The sequence below is a fragment of the Trichoplusia ni genome, chromosome 8, assembly GCF_003590095.1.
Source record: "Trichoplusia ni isolate ovarian cell line Hi5 chromosome 8, tn1, whole genome shotgun sequence".
Taxonomy (NCBI): domain Eukaryota; kingdom Metazoa; phylum Arthropoda; class Insecta; order Lepidoptera; family Noctuidae; genus Trichoplusia; species Trichoplusia ni.
Window position 1 is genome coordinate 10004406 of NC_039485.1, and position 23956 is coordinate 10028361.

The 23956-nt window shown below is 36.6% G+C and overlaps 2 protein-coding genes across 3 annotated transcripts in view; one reads left to right on the forward strand and one right to left on the reverse strand.

The window, feature by feature from the left end:
• Positions 1-14484, reverse strand: part of LOC113496689 (protein bunched, class 2/F/G isoform-like) — a 65395-nt gene extending 50911 nt beyond the window's left edge. For both annotated transcript variants that reach the window (XM_026875992.1, XM_026875993.1), the window contains exon 1: positions 11497-14484. In XM_026875992.1, the coding sequence (XP_026731793.1) occupies positions 11497-14246 (2750 nt within the window). In that variant the 5' untranslated portion in view covers positions 14247-14484. The remainder of the gene's footprint in view (positions 1-11496) is intronic.
• Positions 14485-15669: 1185 nt separating this feature from the next.
• Positions 15670-23506, forward strand: LOC113496690. The gene is made up of 13 exons (XM_026875994.1): positions 15670-16402; positions 16470-16633; positions 16975-17171; positions 17491-17602; positions 17687-17886; positions 18027-18280; positions 18361-18615; positions 18729-18873; positions 19909-20060; positions 20700-20879; positions 20994-21136; positions 21515-21709; positions 22791-23506. The coding sequence occupies exons 1-13, from the start codon at positions 16117-16119 to the stop codon at positions 23043-23045; spliced, it is 2538 nt and encodes an 845-aa protein (XP_026731795.1). The 5' UTR covers positions 15670-16116; the 3' UTR covers positions 23046-23506.
• The last annotated feature ends 450 nt before the right edge of the window (positions 23507-23956 follow it).

Sequence of the window (23956 nt, forward strand, 5' to 3'; positions counted from 1 at the left end):
AAAATAAAATTACTAACTGTACTTGTTCTGAACGATGACCCAGACATAAGCTGTGGGATTTAAATGTGTAACAAAAAGATGAAGCCAACTCAGTCGTATTTGTTTTGGTTTATTCTTTCTACTGTCCATGGAGTATGAAGTATGTCCTGAATATTATGGTCTTTTAAGGTATTCTTAAATGGTATGATTGGTATTAGATGGGCTTTTAAAGCAAATTTTTGTTAAGCTTTTAAATAGCATGAAGATCTGTGTTAATTTCGTTTCAATAATCCTATCTTGTGGGCTGGTGTCGCTATATTATAATACTAAGAGGAAAATAACCATAAAATAAGAAATTTAAATATAAATATCAGAATTTTTGAAATCGCGTCCTGAGAACGTCGTTATTTTCCTTTTCATGATTTATACTTTTAAAAACGTATCTAAAGTGATTTACTTAGCACATAGGTAAGGTTTTGCTTATAAAATAAATGTACCATACGTATGTGTATTAAAACACTTATTTAAAAATAGCTTTTCATGTTCAAAATGTAATTTGTTCATTGTTTTTAAACTAATATTTTTATACTATATTTGAAAATGGATGCGACTTTTACACAATTGTGTGCTGACGCAAATGCCCTTCGTTGTAAATAAATTGGTTCCAAAAGTATTGACTTAATAATTTTGATGTAAGTAAGTAAATATAAATTGACAAAATAATTCGAACGATATCTTTTTTTTCCAGTCCGCTCTTTATTAATTCAGTAATTCAAGAGATATCCATTCTCATTACGATAATATCAAATTATTATAAAGCCATGTTGTCATATTAGTTCAATTACTTTTATCAGCAAAAGGTACCTACAACTTATGATAAAACAAAATGGGTGGCGCCATGATGTAGGTACGCTAACAATAAAAAAAAAATGTTCTTTTGATAAGTATAATATATAATACTATTCTTTAATACAATATTATTCTTTTTTTCAAGATATTTGTGTCTATTATATAATATATATACTGGTTTGGTGTATCCCTTTTGTTATTACGAGCCTATGACTCAATTCGTTCTATTTAAGTCCGACTTACTTTTTATGGACGAATAAAATAACTAACGTTTACAGTACACAAACTAAATATAACAATAAATTGTTATATTTAGTTTCTTAAATATACAAATGGCCAACTATTTTATATACCTGGTTGAATTCTATACTACGTTTCGTAGTTCATATTAAATATAAAATTATAAATTAGTGCTTCGACGTAACGAATTGAAAGCGACAAAAAAGCTTTAGGAATTGGCTGGCGTATTCCAAAATATAGGTCAAGTAACTGCCTTGAACATTGACTAGAAAAAAAAAACCCGTTTCCCGAGAGGGATTACAAAAATAAACTAGACATCGGGGCGCCTTGTGCTTAATTACATTTTAGATTCTATTTTTGAAATAAAAAATCAAAATGGTAGCCAACTGAAAGTGATCAATACCCAATGAACATTTTACGATCAGCAAGCTTTATAACAGGCATCAACGTCAGTGCTGGTACATATGACCGTATCGCATTCTCTTGCTGCCGTGATGAAAATTCCAGACATCGATATTTTTAGTATCTACGATCGTAGATATCTCGGCTCACGTGAGAAACTACTATTAAATTAATTTCAAACCAGGAATGGTAGTGAATTATCTGGGTGCCGCATTCATTAGATAGAATCAGAAGCACTTATCGTAATTGAAATCTTAATCTGTTAAACGATGTGCATTTTACCGATTAATCAAACACTACAATATGCAAGTAAGTAATTGGCGCGGCGCCTGTCAGACAAAAAAAATACGTTAATTAAAGAAGAGTTCTGAGCAAGTCCAAACATGTAAAGTCGGCCCGTCCGTAAACATGCAAAAAACTATACTGGCATCACTAGTAACACGTTTGTACACTCATACAAAATCCAGTTCGAGCATTACAAATAACTATAATACATATTGAATGTTTTGTAAATGACATAGTTGGCAATGTGTAAATAACAAAATGAAAACGTGAAGTTTCTTATGGAAGAATTGTGAGTTTGTGATGTTCGATAATAGTTAAACATTTTTACAAAATCGATATTAAATGAGACACGAGACAATAAACTGTGTAAAGAGCAAAGAAATTTACGTGGTACGAACTGGTGCGGTACCATGACCTTGGTGCGCTCTTTTGCAAAATGAACCTCCCAACTAATCGATGGGTTTATTCAAGGCATAACAAAATATAGGGCTCTCTGTACCGCGATCACTAAGGCAATTCAAGTTCAACACACGATACGCTAATAGGGTGTTGACATTATTTGATCAATTGTTCTTCACTAAACATGGAGATCTGTTTTACCGTTAACAAGGTTAGAATAAGAAATCTTTGTCAGTAATTTGAGATTTTGCTTTCCCAAGACGACTACTTTTGAATAAATGGATCTACCGAATAAACTAAAAAGTGACAGCTTGAAACGACTACATCGATCTAACTATTAAATAAATTATGACTGCACACACATCATAAACTAGAAGCTTTAGTAACTTTAACAATAGCCGTCAATTGTTTAAAGCGGACGTGTTTTAAATCTGCATTACTATCAATTAGTCTATAAATCAGTGCTTTTAGCGATAATAAAAACGGATAACCATGTCATTTGTGAATTTGAAACGTACATTTTGTATTCACGAAGCCTGGGCGGCATCCGCGCTGCATCCGACAACGACGCAGTTTATGTTAATCTTCATTCATTGCAAATAAGCACGGCTCATGTCTAAACTCAGGTTACAAGGTGTGCCAGTCATAGCGTTGACGAGAACTATGGGTGACCTAACAGACTTCTCTCATTGATTACTTTGTAAAAAAGTGTTAACACAAGCACATGGCATGCTGAAACACTCATCTTACATTTTTAATGAGGATAATAGTATAAATATAATGATGGAGGTACAAGAGGAATAGTTCTTGTCGTCTTTATTTTAAGCATTAGACATTTTATATAGATTGCTACTTTCGGATGTCTGTCTATTAAATATTGCCGGTGAATAAAATATTAAAGGTGATTTATGCGGGTGAATACTACGTTACGTCCCATGGTTATCCAGTTCATGTTAATCTTCATTCATTGCAAATAAGGAAGGCTTATCCAAAGTCAGACAACAAGGTGTGCCCAGAGATACGGATGAGCTGTTCATTAATGGAAAGGGCATTTGAAAAACGAAAAGTTTTATACATCATTTTAATTATCACCATATAAGCGATAAAGTATGTATTTTACTTAGATTTTGAAAATACTTAGAAATAATACTACCACTGTGATGGCGGTCAAAATACACGCCATGAACCAATTAACAGTATGTCATGCTTACAAACAAACGTACATCACGTACAACTCATTAATAACACATATTTTTATCAATGGGAACGAATCAACAATGACAGCTTCGGCGTAACGGTAAATTTAAATATCATAGTTAAAAATAGAACAAGTATGTACATACACTTTCCGTTACGAGCTCAACGGGGGCGACAAAAAAAGCTAAACTGTCAAATCATCGAAGAAAGTAAAATGTTGATTTTCCTGTTAGGTAATTGAGCGCGCAATATTCATACTATTCATAGATTGGATTATCTGAAAGCATGTGTCGCCATATTAGAACGGAGTTTCAGGGGCTTGACCTGTTTATGAGCCTCATGGCATTTTGTGATCACAGTTTATTTTGTTTGTAACATATTATGAAGTCCTAGCAAAATTTTTTTATGAACTTTTAATCATCAGAAATGAATAGGACATGGATTGTTCAAATCTTTTTTCGTATAAAAAGCATTTCAAGAACAAGTCGTTTTTGTGGTTCTTTTTTTTTCTTATTTTTATATACTTAAAAGAACCTAAGTACTAGGTACTGTATAAATCTAATATTTGACATCTGTCTAAGAAATAAATTTATAAATATTATTTCAACATTAACAACCACTAAATGTAAAGAAACATTCATTTTTGTCACCATCATAATACAAGTGGATTTCGTAAATGTCAATTTTGTTTGGTTAGATTTTCAAGTACTTGTTTTTAATTCAAGATTTGGAAATATCCTAGGTAATTTATAGTATTGATGCAAGTAATTACGCCATCGAAATAAGTGGGTAGAGTTGTTCAAAGCCTTATGAGTTATTGATGTGACAAATAAATGTCTCTCAGCATGAAACAAGTTGTGACAGACAAGTACATTAATAATACAGACTCGAAATAGCCGACACAGATACCTATTGTATTGGTTAGTTATTGATACAAGAAAGAAGAATACATTTTAAACGAAATATTATCTACTTACTAGAAAATCTATGAAAAGGTTGGAACATAATTTTGTGTTCTCGGATCTGGCACCAAATAAATAAAAAAAACAATTGTGGAAAGGCGGTTTATAGGTGAAGAATTCATTATATTTTGCAGACGACATTGGCACCAGTGGAAGTGGATAAGAAACAAAATTTGCTAACAATAGAAACAAATATATGCAAGGGTAAAAATGACCTACAAATTAAATTATGTAGGTACAATAAAGGGTAGTAGGGCAACGCTCGCATCTTCGAACATTGACCGAAACAACCACTACATGTTGATCGATATTTAACACATTAGTATTTTAGATATTATTTTAGCATTACTAATACTATTACGTTTTTCAATAAATCTTACAAGTACTTACGTTGTGCTTCCGAGAAAGATATAATTAATTTAATTGTTTAAGACAGTGTAATTAACTTCCGTTTAATTGTTACAAATTATGATGTCGTTTATCTTTTTATACACTTAAATAGCTGCCGTGAGCTTAAAGTTACTAAATAACTTGTAATTATCACGTAAGTAGAAAAAATCTCCAAGAAATAAAGGAAGGTACTTATTAGATACTAAATAAGCGTTAAATGCTTTTATTCGTTCTCGTTATGCAATGTAGATTAAAATTTTGTCTCGTCGACATGAGGTTTGATCCGTCTGATGATTGTTACATGATGTGACCGCAGCGTAAGGCTACTCGTTCGCCAAAAATAGCCGTCAATAGCGAAACTAACTACTTTCTATTTACAAAGAGTAATATCGTGTCAGTTTTTAGGCTTGACCAGTGAGCGGGGTTCGAGGGGCGGGCGGACGGTGCCAATGAACTTGGCGGGAAAGCAAATGCAGCCTCGCGCCACTGGGTCACACAGGTACTGTCGCGGAACGAACGTTATCCGAACACCTTCGCGTATACCATAAATTCATAACGGCCCGTATCAAACAACTACCACGTAATTTAGCCGCTTTGCAGACAATTTATTGCTTGAATTTTCATTGGGCGCACCAGCGTACAACCAATAAAGCGTTGCGTTTGAATTGCAAATGCCTCTACAAAATGCAACGGCTAAGTAGATATATTCCCACGTCTATTAGGTCTCATACTAAGCTTGAGAGCATCGCTTCGGATTAGAACGAGTTAAATAGCTCGCGTTATAATTTAGGCTTGGTCAAACTGATTTTAAGCGCAAATAAATAGTTTATGGCAATTATAACGCAATAAATTGTGTAAGGATGATACTTACATTCATTAAGACTGGCAATGTGCCATTCTGAGGACGTTTCCGGCAAGCGCCGGCAGCCGCCGATTCGTTCTGGCGACGCCTGAATTACAATTGCAAGCGGACGCGGTTTGACCATGCGTCATTTGAAATATCGAAAAAGTGTGCAGCAGTATGTACTTTATAACACTAACTATACCCGCGACATCGTTCCCGAGGAATTAAACTTTTTTTTCTTTTTTGTACAGCTTTATAGAAAAACAACAATTCTACTAGCATTCAGCAAGTAACAGAACAGTGGTGAAACAGAAACTATATATGTACATATGTGCTTTGAGAGTGACGAATACAACTGGAGAAGTTAAATAATACAAGGAAAGTTCTGCAGTCAGCAGCTCTAAGAGAAACACATCTCTCCATGTGGGTCAAGAAACCGAGAAGCTTTTATCAAACGCAATATACATTTCTGTATCGATAGCGAACTGGAACTGCAAGCTGCGTGCTAACCTTATCTCAAGTCTAACGCTTCTCACTTCGCAATAAAGCCTTGTCGGATGAGATTTATTCAGGCGTAAGTATTTCGAAAATAGGATATCATAAGCACTTGAGAATATTTGATTTAGACTCATATTACTTAACGTAATAAACAAATCAATTAAGCACCTATGACGTATCTTTCATTGCATGGAGCTATATGACTTAGGTTGCTTAAATTTTTTAGGTCAAAATTATAATCATTAAAACCATATTAACTATTTATAGCAAGTTAAGTCATAAACATTTCGGATACTGATGCTTACATTAACAATATTATATCTTTAAAAAGAAATCTGAGATTTATGAAGTCCAAAGATTCATGTTTTAAGCATCCAGAAAGAATCGGTTAGAGTATGATTTTGTAGGGTTTACTCACTAAGTTAAAATAACTGACCGGTGCACTACATATCAATAACAGTTATAACCAAGTTTATGAAACACTACATTATAAATTTAAAAAAAAACTGCTTAATAACGGGCAGTAGAACTAAGAATTTATGACATGGACTATATAAAAAGGCACGAATATACTACACACATGGGAAAAATCGGAATTACTTTTCTATATTACAACTCTCAATAATAATTCTTGGTGGTCTTTGAGAGTCAATGAATCACTAATATAATAATATTATAGACATAATTTAAACGCCACATCCACTGTCAAGTTTATAACATTTCGAAAACAAAGAACGATAAAGGTTTATAATTAGAAATATTGTTCTGGTACAGAGGTCAACACGCATCGCTTCGCAATTTCCAATAGCTCGGTTATATTTTATGTCGTTTATCAGATTATTGAACTTAACTACACTACTCGCGTGTCATAATATTTGTTTTGAACTATTATTATGCGTATAATCTAAAATTACTTACGACGTTTCGTATTTGACTCTTGCAATCAAATCTTGACACTAATTTATCTCAACTTTATCTTAGCCGTGGGTATAATTTAGAGTATTTTGATAATGCCAACTTGGTAGGTAACAAACTATGCAAGATTACTAGATAATCAATAATATATCAGTGAACAATCAAAGATATCATTTTATTGGAAATTTAACACCACTTCGATAAGTTTGGTCACAGTTTTCATGCTTGTCTGTCACAGTTGACAGTTGTTAAATTATGTAATGGAATGACGTGATTCCTTTACATAACTTAAAAGTAAATTTAAATAAGATTTTGTGGTATTGATCAAAGATTGTAGTTTGCTGAATATTTAGCGCTATAACACTTATATGTTTGATTTATTAAATGATATCGTCTGATAAACGTTTGTTAATTATTTTGTTCAATCTGAGGTCACAGCGCTAATTAGCTAGCGTGGAAGTATTCGCGGAATGCACGTGAGAACAACCAGTCCATCGGCCTCTCGACTGGTTTAATTATTTGCACGAAACTGTTCAAACCGAGGCATCCATATTTTAGCGGATAAGCATTATAATCGTGTGTGATCATTATAATCTAACACTAAATGTTAACTGAATTTAAATAAGGTGATTGTGCAGGACAGCGCATATCGGCCATAAAAGTGGCCTTAAAATTTATAGCCAGTACATACAGTACACGTTTAATTGCAATAAATCATTATCTTATCGATATTTGGAATTGTTAATAGTTTCCATATCACGGAGAACAGTTCGTTGAGCTGTATTATCATTATGCATTATCAGTCAACAAACTTTATAGAGGTGAGATTATGGAGGGCCATTAGTTTATTACATTTCTTTTGCTACACCATGTAAACGTGAAGGAATTTGTTCATATGAAAACATAAATAGGAAGTTTAGTACGAAGCAATGCAAACAATGTAAGCTCAAGTAAAATTCTGGCTACTACTAAATTCCATAGTTATTTTTTTTTACTTTTTACTTTTAACAGAATATTTTAGTTTATTTCCAGCTAGTTGTTAATTAGTGCCTTAGAAATTACGTAACATACGTAAGTACCTTCTTTTTTTTTAACACAGAATTTGCACAACTCTCAATCCAATCCGATGGAAATACTAGTTTTGCTAGATTAATATTGATATAACAATTTAGCCGCTGAGCATGCCTAATAAAGCGAACTGACAACTTCAAAATATTTATGGATCATTAGATATTTTGGTCTATGTTAAACTTGCAATCAATTCTAGAACTTCGACAAGTAATTCAGAATTGAAACGCTTTGTGCAACAACCCTAAAATAAACATTAAATTGTATTTACAACGCTAGTCTATTGGCTATTAGTACAATGACATGATACTGCGCAGTATTCGACACTTTGTCGGGGCCACAAGAACTGCCTCAATATTGTGCAAAAAATCAATATTTTTTGTGTCGACCACCAGATGAAAAATAGTCACACGGTGTGCACGAGTCGCCTCGGCGGTTTTTTCGAGCCCTCGGCGTCCTTGCGAGGCGCGCCAGCGTCACGCACCGCCGACCTACAGCTGTTTGTTTGACAACAAACTAACGCGATATAGTTATCGCAGAATATTCAATGGTGACACTCCACTCGACCGCTGTGACGTAACACGTTAGCATCGAACTTAACACTATCTACACTGCACCAATGGAAAAATTATGGCGATCGGATGACTTCATAAATTGTTATCGCATACGAGCATGTGTGACGATTTGATTCGTTAAATTGATTCAGTGGTCGCTTTACTGAAAGGATGACGTTTTAAATATATCACGATTAGGATACACCCACACGGTCCTAAAGGCACCCGATTACGCAACACCAGACCGTTGATTGTTATAATCAAATTAATTGTTCAAAACTTGTTTTAAACGTTCAAATCAATTATGACATAAAGCATGTAATACCAATAAAATTCAAGAACTCATAAAATCGCCAAACTTGTTTCAACCGAAATTACTAAGTTTTAAAACACGCCCACATTTTTTTTTACAAATGGCCGCTTTATTTGACAATGTTCACCGCGCAGATCGCTGCAAAGAAGGCATTTTGTGCATCCACTTTCACCAATATAAGCACGCCAATAGATTGCACCGCGAGGTAGAAAATGTACACGCCGATATTTCTCTCCAATTGACAGTTGCGAATATCTATTAAATCCAAAAGAAAGAATCTGGATAGTATCTGTTGATCCATAATAAGGCAGTTGTTCCATTTTCACTTAAACAGCCACTATCAGAACAGTCGCACTTAGTAATGTAACGAGATAAGTGTGTTACATTAATAAGTGGGTTAGAAATCTACTTGGCTCGCACGTAACATTAAATTAATTGATTCAAAGATCAATTTAAGCGAAGACTATAAACATGGTCTTAGTTGGTATTTACGATTATTTAGCTTTCTACTTTGAATGAAATTGTTAGAATGTAATAATTTAGTTAAGTAAAACAAGTGTATTGTCAATTATTTGTAGATCTACCTCGTAGTTTACATCTGATAAATCATCCAATTATGAATAATGAAAATCCATTAAAATCAGGTCAATAGTTCTCGCGATTAGAGCGCTTGTACATTGAGATAATAAATACTACGACCTGATTTAACAATGGAATTACTACGCCCTATTACGTATTGCTTTATTAATCACTTGTAGAATAACAATATTGTGTTTAATAGTTTTCTGAGATTTGCCACATCTAGTACAAGATACAAGTAAAAAAACTACATTTTTTTCTTTTAGCTTAAAGCGGTAGCTACAGCTATCTATAAAACGTAAAAAGTGATCGATTCCGTCCGCGGAGCTGTCGTACATGACAATGATTCCATGAATGGACAGGAGTTCAAAAACAGTACGTTTAGACAATGGGCTATTGAAAAAACTCGAGGAATCTTTACAAGCAATAAAATAACGGGAGCTGACATAACTGCTATTTTTAAGTACTATGCCCAGAAACAAAACAACATCGTTCAAAATACTTTATAAAAATTCCAAAAACTTTTAATTAGTCCTGAAGTATATCATAACATCATAACTTAGCACTTAGTTGAACCTATTTTAAGCACAAATGGTAGGGCATGTGAGTCGATCAGAAGCGAATGGAAGGTTCGGGTTTCACGGCCTTCGATTCTCTACTCGATTACCAACGACGCCAGTGACGTCGGTGCGCTGGCGCCTATACCAACTCCTTTGCGGCTTCGTGTCATGAATACATGAGGAAGTCTTTAGCGGCGTAAGTTAATTCGTGGTTTAGCTCAGTGATACTTAAGGAATGTGGTCAAGTTACAGTGTCCAACCAAACCAAACAACGTGACCTCAATTACTACCTTATCACTACCAATAAAAACCAAATACAATATAAAATTTCGGACTTAAAATGGCATTAGATTAAATGCGGGATTTTAGCGACAAGATGTTGAGAACTCTAGTGCAAACAAAAAGTAAATGTATCGACGAGCAGACCAGACGAAAAAGAACGCACGACACGCTCACTTTTTTAGCCAGGCAGTAGATCGGGTGCGATGCGCGTGAGTCACCGGCATACCGGCGCGCACCATGCACCGTACGTGTCAACCACCTATTTATGTCGCTGGTCGCAGGACGAAGCGCAAATAAACAGCATCAAAGAGACGTCGGATTCCGCTCGGCGACGGTGCGAGCACCAACCGAAAGCAACGAAAACAACCACCATTGTCTACGGATGAGTTATTTTCGCAAATAGACATGGATTCGCCACTTCCAGCCGTTTGCAAGTTCTGTCGCTATCCGCACGGGCTAAGTTAAGACATTGATGGATTTTTTGATGAGCTGTCCAATGTTTAAATTATCTTAGGGCTGCTACTGGTGTTGAATTTTAATTGGTTGACTCACAACTTGGACTGCAGGCCTTTTGTTTTTATGAAACATTCTACTCAATTTAATTTTAATATCTTAATTACCTAGTTGGGTAAAGTAGAAATAGTTCTGTTTGAAATAAAAAAAATGTTATAAGAAACAAAAACTTAACTAAAACGCAACTACTCCAAGAATTTTATTTTTTATAGTACCCAATAACTTAAGCTGGAACTGATGTTAAGAGCAGCAGAAAAAAAAACATAATATTATTCTGATTAGCTCATTAAATTTTTAGGAACCAGTTTAGTAATTTTTATCTACTTACTTATTTTTATTCACCCCAATTCCAAATTTTCAAAGTAAATGTTATTATTGGAGTAGTTACAACCATAGCAGTTTAAAGTTATAAGCATGTAGTTTCTCAGGCAAATGGAAAAATGCCAAAAATTATAATTCTATCTATCCGCATGCAGTGAGTGTAATGCAGACAGGGAAAATTACAAATATTTAAATAGCAAGTCTGTATTCTGATTGATAGTGGGCATACTCCTATAGTCCGCCCTTGACATTTAAGGACAGGATAAGAGTGTAGTTTAATTATATGTAAAATGCAACATTATGCGTCTGGTACTTATTTAAGCACATAGCTTGAAAACCAACTGACCTTTCATCCTCTGGCGGTGGAGCAGCTTGCGGCTCATCCTTGCCATCCCCGGTGTCGCCGGCCTGCAGCGTATCGGTGGACACATCTGGAGCACCATTATCACACGCATTCACATTCACACTGCTCATCACTGCGCCACTGATCGCGTGAGACACCGCACTAACTGGGCTACCGAAGCCCTGACTGTCATGGCCCGGCTGCGCCGTGTTCGCCACGTACGCAGTAGAACTCACCGGCATCGACACCACCGGCGAGTTAGTCCCCGACACGGTCGCCTCCACTGGCGCGACACTACTCTGCGACATGACTGGCACCACGCCGCCATAGCCCAGACCCATGCTGGTCTGGGACTGCACCACGTTCGGGTGAACCCCGCCGCCCATACCGACCGGCATGCTTGGCTGCATAGACATCGGAATGTTCTGGTGTGCCATTGACACCTGCGCCACCGGCTGGTTGGCGACGTATTGCACGCCGCCCATTTGACCCTGCCCGCCTACCTGCTGCGGCAACAGGTTTTGTTGCCCCATGTGCTGGCCGACTGGCATTTGCTGACCGACATTCGTTGGCTGCATGAATATAGAATCTGAGGCGGGTATCTGCATACTAGGCTGATTCCCGTCTAGAGTCATCTGCATATTCTGTGGAGCCGCAGCCATCATCTGCATGTTCCCTTGAGGCACATTCCCTTGCTGAGGAGCAATAGTGTGCACTGTTGTAGGCTGCTGTTGACCAGCAAGACTTTGGAGATTCGCAGGCAATGTTGAGCCTTGTGGTTGCGAAGGCATAGGTTGAAGATTAGAAGGAAGGGTTGCACCTTGCTGTGATGTAACAATAGATGTGAGCACCTCTTGTGGCATTGTTTGGCCTTGTTGACTCATCTGTGATTGTTGAGCATGGTATTGAGGAACACTATGTTGAGGCTGTACCATCTGCTGTTGTGATGAAGGCATACTCGCATTAATCATGGACTGAGCTTGCTGAGACTGTTGATTAACCGCTTGATTGTATTGTTGCTGTACTCCTGACATCCCCGGCTGTTGCATTTGAGGGTGCATGCCAGGGACCACTGACTGCTGGGGCTGTGATGGCAGCTGATGCATTTGAGGCTGCATTTGTTGAATCTGTTGATTAGCTCCAGTGAGTTGAGAAGGCATCTGCATTTGTTGAATATGATTAGGTATTTGTTGATTTTGCAGAGCTTGTATCTGAGCTTGGCTAGGCAAATGCTGAAGTTGGGGTTGTTGCGCACCCATTGTCTGCTGTCCCTGCAGGTGGTGAGCTTGACCCATGTTGGACATTTGTGTCTGTTGCATATGTATTTGAGGATTTGGCTGGCCTTGTATTTGCTGCATTTGCATTTGTTGCATCTGAGGTTGCTGAGTAGCCACTTGAGGGATCTGTCCTTGATTGGGCATTGCCTGCATTTGAGGCATTTGTTGCTGCATCTGTGGCATATTAGGTATTTGTGCCTGAGGCATGTGTTGACTCATTTGCTGCATTTGCTGATTAGGTATCTGTTGCATCTGCTGCGGCATTTGCTGGTGCATTGGAATCTGTTGCATTGCCATGCCCTGAGATTGGGCTATGACCTGTTGTAACTGATGTTGAGGAAAACTTTGCGGGATTTGTTGCACTTGTTGTTGTTGCGTCTGCTGCGGATGATTTTGTGCAGCATTTTGCAAAGTGATGTGTGTCATACTTTGAGGGTGTTGCTGTCCCACTTGCTGATTCGCCTGCATGTTTGGATTTGGCATCTGTTGTGGCATTTCTAAAGGTGGTGACTGCACTGATACTGACTGAGAAACAGGCTGCATTTGTTGCTGTACTACATTAATAGGCTGGGTCAATGATTGCCCAGGGGAAGCCATAGGAAATTGTTTCTGAAGAGTTTGTTCCAGCTGCTGCACAGACGGTGCATTACCTTGCATGTCTTTAGGCCCTTTATTAGTCAGATCATTGGACACTTCATCATGCTGACTATCATTAATCACCACACCACTGTCAGGAGCCTGCAGCGCATTAGTCTCCGTCACATCCAAGTTATTGTTTAATGTGATAGGTGCATTCTGCTGAGTAGTAGTGTGATCCAAGTAATCCATGCACATCCATCGACCCCTACGGAAAGGTTCCGTGCTCTCAATTTTCACAACTTTAAACCGTTCATTCCTAACATGTTCTTGTATTTCTTTCATACCTTCTTGGGGTTTAGCATTTCCTATGAGATTGATAATGCTGCCAGTTCCGGCGTTTGTAACACTGACATGCATGTCAGACCCTTCTGTATTATTACTATTTGGCACTGCTCCTCCTATCTGGTTGTTAGCGTTGTCTTGACCGACAATCGCGAGACCGTACTGCGAGCTGGTCGGGATGACGGGGGCGCAACCTAATGATGCACTCGACGCGTTGTAGAACACATCATCTTTCGAAAAGGTATCCTCGGAATAACTAGGCGTTTCATTCTCAATGTCAGTCACTCTCGATATGTCGTCGGTGTGAGATTCATCAAGATCGTCGGCGGAGTCCTCGCCAGCATCAGTGCTCACTCGAGAGCCGACCGTCACACTGGTGATCTGAAATGAAGATATTTTCCTTGGGTTATGGGCGGCTTGCAGACTCGTCGGGTGAGTCACTCCCTTCTCCGACTCGTTCAGTCGAAGAGATTCACTCGTCGTACGGTGAACAACGTTGTTATACTTGTTTTTCTCACTAGTTTTATGTGACTTTTGAATCAGATTGTCAGCCATTATGCCGTCCGAACCGAATGACTATCTAAAGAAAATTTCACTGTTTATTGGCTTCAGAGACATTTGATAGACCTTTCAATCACTATAATACATGAAATATAAAACCATTGTACACTCACAATTTCACAAACACAGTAATTTAACTATTTAAGTTCTTAAAATTCATTAGTAAACACACACAGTTGCGAACATCTTTCAGACGGCAGCAACATGGCGGCCATTTATGCGCAATGCATTATGGTTGACAATTTGCAGTAGACTATAGACATTCTAGACGATTTAGTTTTAGTCGATGTTTATGGTCGCTAGATGGCAGTAGATCACTGGATTTGTTAACTATTTGCGCCATTAGATTATATTATGCTAAATAATATTAATGTAATAATTATAGCGTTCAAACAAAAATGGTTTTGCTTGACTATATTTTAACAATGACCCATATTGATTTAAATTGTGGATTAAAAATAAAGAAATAATAGATAAGTCCTCATTATCGGGTTAAATAACATTTTCTTCTAACGCAAAACATATTTTTTTGAAAAAAACACTTTAAGGGACATATTCTTTTATTTTGCTGGCAACACTTATGAAAATGTGAGCGCTTATGAGTTCAATAAAAATTGATGAAAACAAACTCTTTTTCATTATTTTATAAGTATGATAATATCTTAAACGGAGAATTCATTTAAATTTAATAACGCTTCTGTTTTATGTTTACTTACACAATACAAAATAATGTTTTCTGCTATTCCATAACAGATGGCGTTGTTTATGAAGTGAAGATCGTAATATAATTATGTACGTGTCATGTTTAATTTGACCATTACGATGCATTTCAAAATTTACAATAAATAAATCTAAAAAAAACCTTTATCTAGTACGTAAATAAGAATTTTGTAAATCTTGTGAACAAAAAATGATCAAGATCTGTACTCGTCTTTAACATGTTTAAGTTCTAAAAAATAAATGATTTTATTAATTCTGCGTAGCGATTTTTACCTTTTCTTAGCTTAATAAAATTAAAACTTGTTTTTGTATATTTTATTTTCTTTAAATAAACACCTCTTTTGTCGCGTCTAGGGATAATAAAGAAGCAATTAAAAATACCTACCTACATATTTAAAGAATTTTCCCTACAAATTACACAATTTTTAGATATAAATTCTTAAATCAAAACTGAATTCGATTTTATTTCCATCATAAAGCCAATTCCATTCGCAAGAAATTGAGATTGATAGGATATTTTAAAAGAAATTGATTTTAATAACGAGTCATTGATATTATTTATTATGTTTTCTTCAGAACCGACCGAGGTATTAAATGTTAGTACTTAGGTAATCTAATTTCAACATCATGCAATTTGAATCACCTAGAAACTTATATTATCGGTAAAAAAATAAAAATGGAATTGAAATCAACTTACAATGGGCGCGCAGCAGCAAAGTTCGCGCTAATTCGCGATCCGTGCCTTCATGTCGGGAACTAAAGGATCGAGCGCCCCGACCCCAGCCATTACCCACAAGGTCTTTGGATCGCCAGCCGATTTAGCCAACATCCCCACCAATCGCCGTGACACTTCTTAAACGAAGGTAATTTGCTATTATTTGTAAATTGGTGTGCCGAGCGACGTCCGCCGCGAGCTGACCGCACCGCAGTCGCTCGGGAGCACGGGACCCTCCCTGGCTCTCCCGTTGGCTCAGAACACGTAGGTACACTACAACTTAAATTAATACTCGGTGAAGAACCCTTATGTAAATAGTCGTCATAACACCGACAGCCTTTGCTACTGAATCGAGCGCCAGTCGATAAGATATAGCCCACGAACAAACATCCTTTCGTTATGAAAATGTGATTGTGAGTGATTCGAATAATGGCGAAGTCTGTTGAAGAGAAGAAAAATAGTGAAGACGATTCTACCATGGACGGCGAAGCCAGTGAGGAGGAGCTGGGGTGCGCGGGGAGGCTGATGCTCATGATGCGGATCAACCCGAACCTCATCATGTTAAAAGTGACTCTTTTTGTAATGTACGGAGCCACTGCATCTCTCCTGCCGTATTTGACAATACATATGCAGAGCATAGGACTTACTGTGCCTGAAATTTCGTTTGTGTATCTAGCGCTGCCGTTTACCACATTTTTGAGTCCACCAATAACTGGTAAGTCTATTTCTTTTATTAAAACACGAACCCTAGGCGGAGCTTAAGGAGATTTTAATGGTTTTAGGGTTTCTGGTGGACCGCTTTGGGGAGTACAAACCCGTCGTAATCACTGCGCTAATTCTTAATGCGGCCTTCCATCATTCTCTGTTGCTGATTCCTCATCAAGAGACGCCGGGGATGATGCCATCTGCATACGTCATGCGACATCCAATCACGAATAGCGTCGAGGTACATAAATTTGTTTTGAAATCGACCCCTTAAGACATTGGACCTTGTTACGTACTTACACAGCATACAACTAAGAATTTGAGCAAATCGCTGTCATCCGGCCCAGGGCGAATTAACTAGTAGTGTCTTGTGATCCTGTATGTTTGAATTAGTTAAGGGAATTAAGCTAAATTTATGCACGTTGGACTTTACCCTTGAATGCGGTAATGGTTCATCCGTTCGGACCCTTTTAATTTTGCATTATCATCTTAAAGTTTGGTGGAAATTGGTAATTTGGTTCAATGCCAGAAAATAACCAAATTCGTTGAGTTCTGAGTTTTCTGTAAGGTATTTTTTTCTAGATTTGGTGGAGTCCTTGTCCTAGCAGAGAGTGTCCGGGCGAAGATGAGACTGTTGATTTTGTTCTGGACCGTTGTGTAGACCACTGTCAACTATCGAGACCTACGGAAAACCCTGCCGTTGACCCCGCTGACGATAAAGACGATTTAGATTTCCATATCAGTCATAAGATCCAACCACCGAATTTGTCTAATGCGAGGTAAATTGTAATGTATTTTATTAAATTTGGAATTATTCATTTCTTTGGATCTTGTTACTCTGAATACGAAGCAGTAATCATGTTAACTACGTTATTACTCATGTTAAATATTGTGATAAGAGTGAGCTACAGTTTCAGACAAACAAGAGTAATTTCTTTACAAAACTACTCTAAATACATTTTATAGTTTTGTGTAATTCACGGACTAGATTCAGGTTTCTTGATATTCCAATAAACGGCTAGATGAAGCAAATAAACTAGTGAGTTAATTTGAAACAAAACGTCAATGTTGTACTATAAACGATATTGTTCTTTCCAGTTACTTAAATATAACCGACGATGAAGATTATAACGATGCTGCGTATTTTCTTATTGAAGTACACGACGATTTGGAAGAACCGAAAGAGCAACTTGGCATTGAAATGGAAAGGGTAAATAAACACTAAATTGTCACTACCATAAATTGTAGCAGGATAGAAAAATCTTACACGTACTTTTATTAAATTACGTTTTAGGACGAAGACGATCAAGTAACAGATTTCAGATCAAGGTTCGGCGAAAAATTGCTTATAGCGCAAGGAGTTAATATAACAGCTCTAGACAAGGATGATCTACGATGCGGTGGCCTAGTTATGTTGCATAACATGACCAAACTCTCCCAACAGCGGCTCGAGATTTTATCTGCAGATTGTATGGTACAAAAATGTGACTTCAGGTAATGTAGCAACACACATAATTACTAATACCACTATTTGATTATAATATTATTTGTAAAGCAACTACTTACTTATTATTTATCTAAAGTTTACACAAACGTTAGCTATCTTAAGGTAAATTATCTTTGGAATATTACAGGAGAGGCGGCCCTGATACGTGCCCACCGGATTATAAAGAAAGCGATGATAAGACATTCTATATTTACTTTTTCTTGAGATTTATGGGAACCATCATGTTATCAGCGGGGGTCACTATCATGGATCCTATAGCTTTGACCATGATTCAAAAGTACGGCGGAGATTTTGGTAGAGAGCGTCTATTTTCTAGCATTGGGATGGCCATATTTTCACCTATTACTGGCATGCTTATTGATATGAGGAGTAAACAAGTTGGTGCGTATGGCATCTTGTAATCGTTATCATTAATGTCAATAGCGCTTTACTTAATGTTTACATCGGTTCGTTGATTGCAGGTTACACCGACTATTCAGCTGCGTTCTACACGTACGACGTGCTGCTTCTGATATCGGCTGTGACTGTCGCTGTGATGCCGCTCGGAGCTAAACTACCAGCTGATAACTTATTACGAGATTTAGTCAACATTATCAAAATGCCCCATATTATAATCTTCATATTCTTCCTGTTTGCTTTAGGAAACTTTTGGGGATTCATTGAGTCGTATTTGTTTATTTACTTGAAGGAATTAGGTGCACCAAACTTTTTATTGGGTGAGTTTGATAAACCCATCGCTCAGACAATTCTACGTTTAATATAATTAGCATCTTCATGATATGTTTTCGTAGTTGTACTTGTTGTTATGTAGAGTGCATGTTATGTCCAGGAATAACCGTGACCGTGGGCACGCTGAGTAGTATCCCGTTCCTCTACGGCGCGGATGCCATCACCGCGCGCATCGGCCACGTGAATGTCATCATAGTCGCCTTCTTCTCCCACGCCGCGAGACTCGTTGGCTACTCGTTTATAGAGTAAGTATCTAACTACTACTAGTCTATTTAGTTTACTCGTTCTTAATTCACAATTGGTAAGTGAACAGGCATGCGTTCCTGTTTTTGCCTTTTATATTTATTTTGGTGAAGTTCGAGTAACTTTACCAAAATAAATATAAAAGTATTTACCTCGCAAAATGCATTCAGAGTTTAATAGCCGTATTACAGTTAAAAACTTTATGTTTAAACTCTTTTTAAAAATTGTATAAGTGTTTAAGTACATTTGCAAGATTCCCTGCTTTTTTCCATTAAATAAAAAGGTGTGATATGTTCAGATACCCGTCATTTTACAAAAAAGAGCATAAAGAATACTGAAGCATCAAGATAAAATACATACGCGGAAATGCTTTAAGGTTGCGTTATCATAACGAAGTAATCTAAATAATAACTCATTGGTAACAAACGATTCTTATCCCATCCTACACTCATAACGTGATGACCAGCTTCCTTCAATAAAAAAAAAACTTCCTCGTAACTCAAAGTGATCTAAAACCACTTTCATTACTACAGAACTTGAAAATGTGAGTGGTATTCCTGAACCAGCCTGTTACGCAAACATAATACCATTTATACCTCGACGATGTGTCCTTAGGCATTAAAACTCCATTTTCAAGATTAATGTATTTATGACGGCACCACATTGTCAAGTTTATGAGCACAATGATGTGTGTGGGAGGACTCTAATGCAAACACTTACCTGATATAGTGATGTAGTGACTCGGTTGCGAACAATGGATCAAATAAATCAAATATTAGAGATAGTAGAAAATATAGAGATGAATTTGTAGCAAATGGAAAGACAGATGCTAAAAATTCTGCTCCCTTTAAACCGTTCACTACGTGTCTTTCTGAATGTTATTTTAATATCTATATCCCGTGACAGATTAGATACATTAATCATTATTGAAGGGTTTTAATGTATCAAGCAAGATAAAAATAAGCTCTAAGGAAGACCGAATTACAAAAGTTTATCTAATTGAATTGTGTTCTATTCTATTCTTATTTTTCAAACAGAAATTCGTGGTGGTGTTTCCCGTTTGAAGCTCTGGAATCTTTATCGGTGCACTTGATGTGGGTGGCAGCCGCCACTTATTGCGCAATGCTGGCCCCGAAGAGTTTATTGGCAACGCTGATTGGTGTACTGGGAATGGCGCATTTCAGCCTTGGTAAGTTATTCCTAATTGTAGGTCGAACACAGAAAACATACAACGAAATAACACCAAAGAGGTTGATAGCCCACAATATCACGCTATTGCCAATGGAATTAAGACAGTAAATTAGCAATACTAAATTACAATTAAGCTGAATATAAACAAGAAAACACAATGCTAGTAGAAAGATAAAATTCGCCGTCTCATCCTTACACAAATATGGAAGAAATCTAAACCACACAATTACAATTTACGTTACAATTCGAATTCAGATAACAATAACGTCATACGAAAATAGTTGTTTAAGCTTTACTAAAGCTTTAGCGCTTCTGTTTTGAATTATTACGATCCAAATGCTGGAAATAAAAAATTAAAATTTGATTCCAAATTAGTGCATAATGCCTTAATCGTCCAATCCACTGCCAAACTTGTAATTTGTATGTCACGTATATGAGAGTATAATCGAAATCGACTGTCCTAAGCTCTTCAATAAAAGTTATTAAAAGACAAACCTTCGGATTTCAGGTAAAGTTGACTAAGTGCTTTGAGAGTTCATTATAAAGAACTTGTTCACCTTGCCTCCATGTTCCGAAAGTAATGACTTTTCAAATTTTACCACGGATTTTTTTACTACATAATCCAATTTTATTGCAGGAAGAGGTAGTGGTAGTTTCGGCGGTGGTCTTCTCATTGCAACTCTGGGCACAAGAGAGGCATTCCGCTACATGGGTCTTATTGCTTTCCTCGGAGGCGTACTATATGGACTATTGCATTACTTCTGGCTCAAAAACATCAACATGACTGGAATGGAAAATGCGTGTGAACCTGATAATGGTAAGGTTTATTGAAGGCATCAGGCAATTTCATTAAAACAATATTACGGTGATGTCGTAAAATTTCATATTGATGAAAAATTAGGGGATTTATAAGTTATATTATTTTAAACAGAAAGTGGAGAAGGTGACAAACTGAATGCTGAACCACTAACGAAAGATGCGGAGACGATGATATCTCTGGAGAGACTGCATATGATCACGCGATTCAATCCGTTGGGCTCACTACATTCACTGCCGAGAGGCTCACGGTCTAGGGTAAGTTTAATATTGAAATAAAAATGTAAAACGAAACGATAAAATAAACTTTATTACTCCACAAGCGCTGATCACCATTTAGTAATATTGAAAAAAGGGTATAAAAGAGATGGTTTTATAGATAACAATATCTTATAATAACCTATCCTCAAACACCCTTAAAAAATGTCTTTTAATTTTCTATAATATATTTAAAATAATATACGAGATAAACAGATTTAAAAAAAAATATTTTTATTTGTCAATAAATTTTTAACTTCCAGCGTGTAATAGGACACTTGGGATTTCATTAAAGAAAACATTGAATAAGTTTTGTCTACAATATTGATAATATAATCGCATAGATATAAGGACACTAAAATTAATATTTTTTTCCAGTTCTCCCAGGGTGACATCAACGAGCACTGCCGTAGCCGCAGTGGCAGCAACAGTCAGCGCCGAGGCAGCAACTACGAGGGCTCTGCTTCCAAAGTGGACATGCTCCGTTCCGCCATTGAGATTAGCCATCACCACGGCAGAGGACATATTTCGAACCCTGGCCTCAACAGCAACAGAACTTCAAACCATTATAAGGTAAGTGGACTTTGTCACCAATGGTTGTGATAAGGCAATAGGGTTTGTAATAGGCGTTGGAAGAAGCATTCGAACGTATGGACACAGTAAATGGTCAAAGACACGTAATATGGAATCGAAATGTAATTTTCATACGACTCTTATTCCTCCTGTTTAGACGATCCGACTAGATAGAAGCTAGAATGCCTGACAAGCAGTCTTACTAAGGTGTATCGTGTTGCCGGGGTAACAGGGCTGAGGAGTTCAAATGGGCAGTCGCTTTTAATAAAATACTGGTACTAGGCTAAGCTGGTTAAAGTTGAAGCCGACCCCAACATATGTATTTGGGAAAAGACTAGGCTGATATATTTGACAATCATATCAGCCTAGTCTTTTCCTTGGCTAGAGGGCAATTATTTTCGATAAGGCAAAAACCCTGCGCATTGTTAATGAAACCTTTGCAGTATCTGCAGTGATACATACCGTCAACAAATACTAAGGTGACGGTTCCAAGGTGTTCAAAGGTATTTGTGTTGATAACAATACAGTCTAATTCAAAACATTGCTATCATAAAATATTGCCTACCTAGACTTGATAGATAATGAAGAAAAAAGTACAAATACACATATCGTTCTAAAGTTATTGACAAATATTTTACAAGCAGTTTTTCTCTACGTAATTTGTGAAGGCTGTAAATGTATTGGCATAGCTGATACAATGGCAAATAGCACGAAACCTTGCTTATGATCTTTGTTATTCCTTTGTTTGCTCACTGTATCTTCCAACAGTGACGTAGTGTTTTAAATTTATAGCAGTAATTAATATATCTACATGTGCTGGCTTAAGGTGTTTTAAAAGTACCGATTGCACATATGGGTGTAATTTATTATTAAGTTCCATGAAATAGCGATGAGTATTTGAATTTTTGAAGTGATTTCAAATATTACAATCAAAATTAGGAACCTACGTTTCTGACGACGTTTTGCAGATTTTTCTTTGGGTTTGCATTTTAAAATATTTTGACATTTCACGATAATTTAAATAGCCATTGCCCACTAGTAGGTCAGTTTAAGCTAGTAATCACAATAATTACAATTTCAGCAAGCACAAAGCGCACCAAAGCTCGTCTTGGTCGGTCTCGGTCAACGGAACAATATATCGCAGCCGGCTCTCTCCGAATTCGATCCTCGGCGCCGGGCCTCCATCCCAGAGGAAGCTGAAGAAGACAAACTGGCTGTCCAGGCTAAACCTCCTTCGAAGACCAAGAGCGACAGCCTCCCCCCACCACCAAGCTATGACGAGGCCACCAGCGAACACCGGAAAAGTTGGCATTCGGATGATAGCTCCCCCACTTAGGAACCATCTAACACAGGACATAATATTGATAATATCGTAAGATATTTTTCTGAAGGTCGTGAGCCACTCCACGAGCCTATTTATGAGATAAAGAATAATTTAGTTTATTTGGGGGCCTATTCTGACAATCGTGGAGTTGCTATTATGTAAACATTATGAAGAAAGCTAACATTTAAGGCAGAGGCCCACTTTGGTCGTGCCCAAAGATAAGTTCTTTGTGTATAAAGTTTAAAATTAAGATATCGGGAGTATAATAGAGTCGTTATTATTGATTCGCATAATTTTAATCGCGCTATTATATGAGTAGAAATAAAACTAAGCAACTTTTTTAAAGGCTTTAATTTATTTAAGTTGTAGATAATGGACAATATACATTTCTGTTGTGAAATATACATTGTTTTATTACACATACTTATCCTATTATTAAGATGATGTATCATGATTATATACATGTGATTTTAAATTTGTTTTTATTTTGCAACGATGAAATACATTTATTTTAGCATGTACTTTTAAGGTGCCATGTCCTAAATAGGAGAAATATTCAAATACTCAATATGATTAAGTATAAATCAAGTGTCCATTTTCATAAGGAAATATTTAATAATAACTTAAAGTGGTCATGATAATGGACCCTGAAATAAACAATAAATAATAAATGCATTACTGTTTATCGATTATAAAGTATTACCTTATTATTTAAATTTAATATTTTTAATTGGATTTTATAGGTTATGTTCTTATACGTATTCTAATTATGCGGTAAAAATACAATTTTAAAATTAATTTTTGAAGTACGTACAGTTTTTGTCTACGAAATCAGTAGCGCATAAATTTTAATTAGCTTTATCTACTTGCAAAAAGTTTGGTTATTATATATACTTTAAAACTCATGTTTAAAAAGACTTTTT

What these genes read in the sequence shown, in the direction of transcription:
- LOC113496690 (XM_026875994.1), top strand. Translation starts at nt 16,117, where the DNA reads ATGGCGAAGTCTGTTGAAGAGAAGAAAAATAGTGAAGACGATTCTACC. An exon ending in CCGAATTTGTCTAATGCGAG is followed by an intron (nt 17,172 to 17,490) that starts GTAAATTGTAAT and finishes TGTTCTTTCCAG; the next exon opens with TTACTTAAATATAACCGACG. An exon ending in GTACAAAAATGTGACTTCAG is followed by an intron (nt 17,887 to 18,026) that starts GTAATGTAGCAA and finishes GGAATATTACAG; the next exon opens with GAGAGGCGGCCCTGATACGT.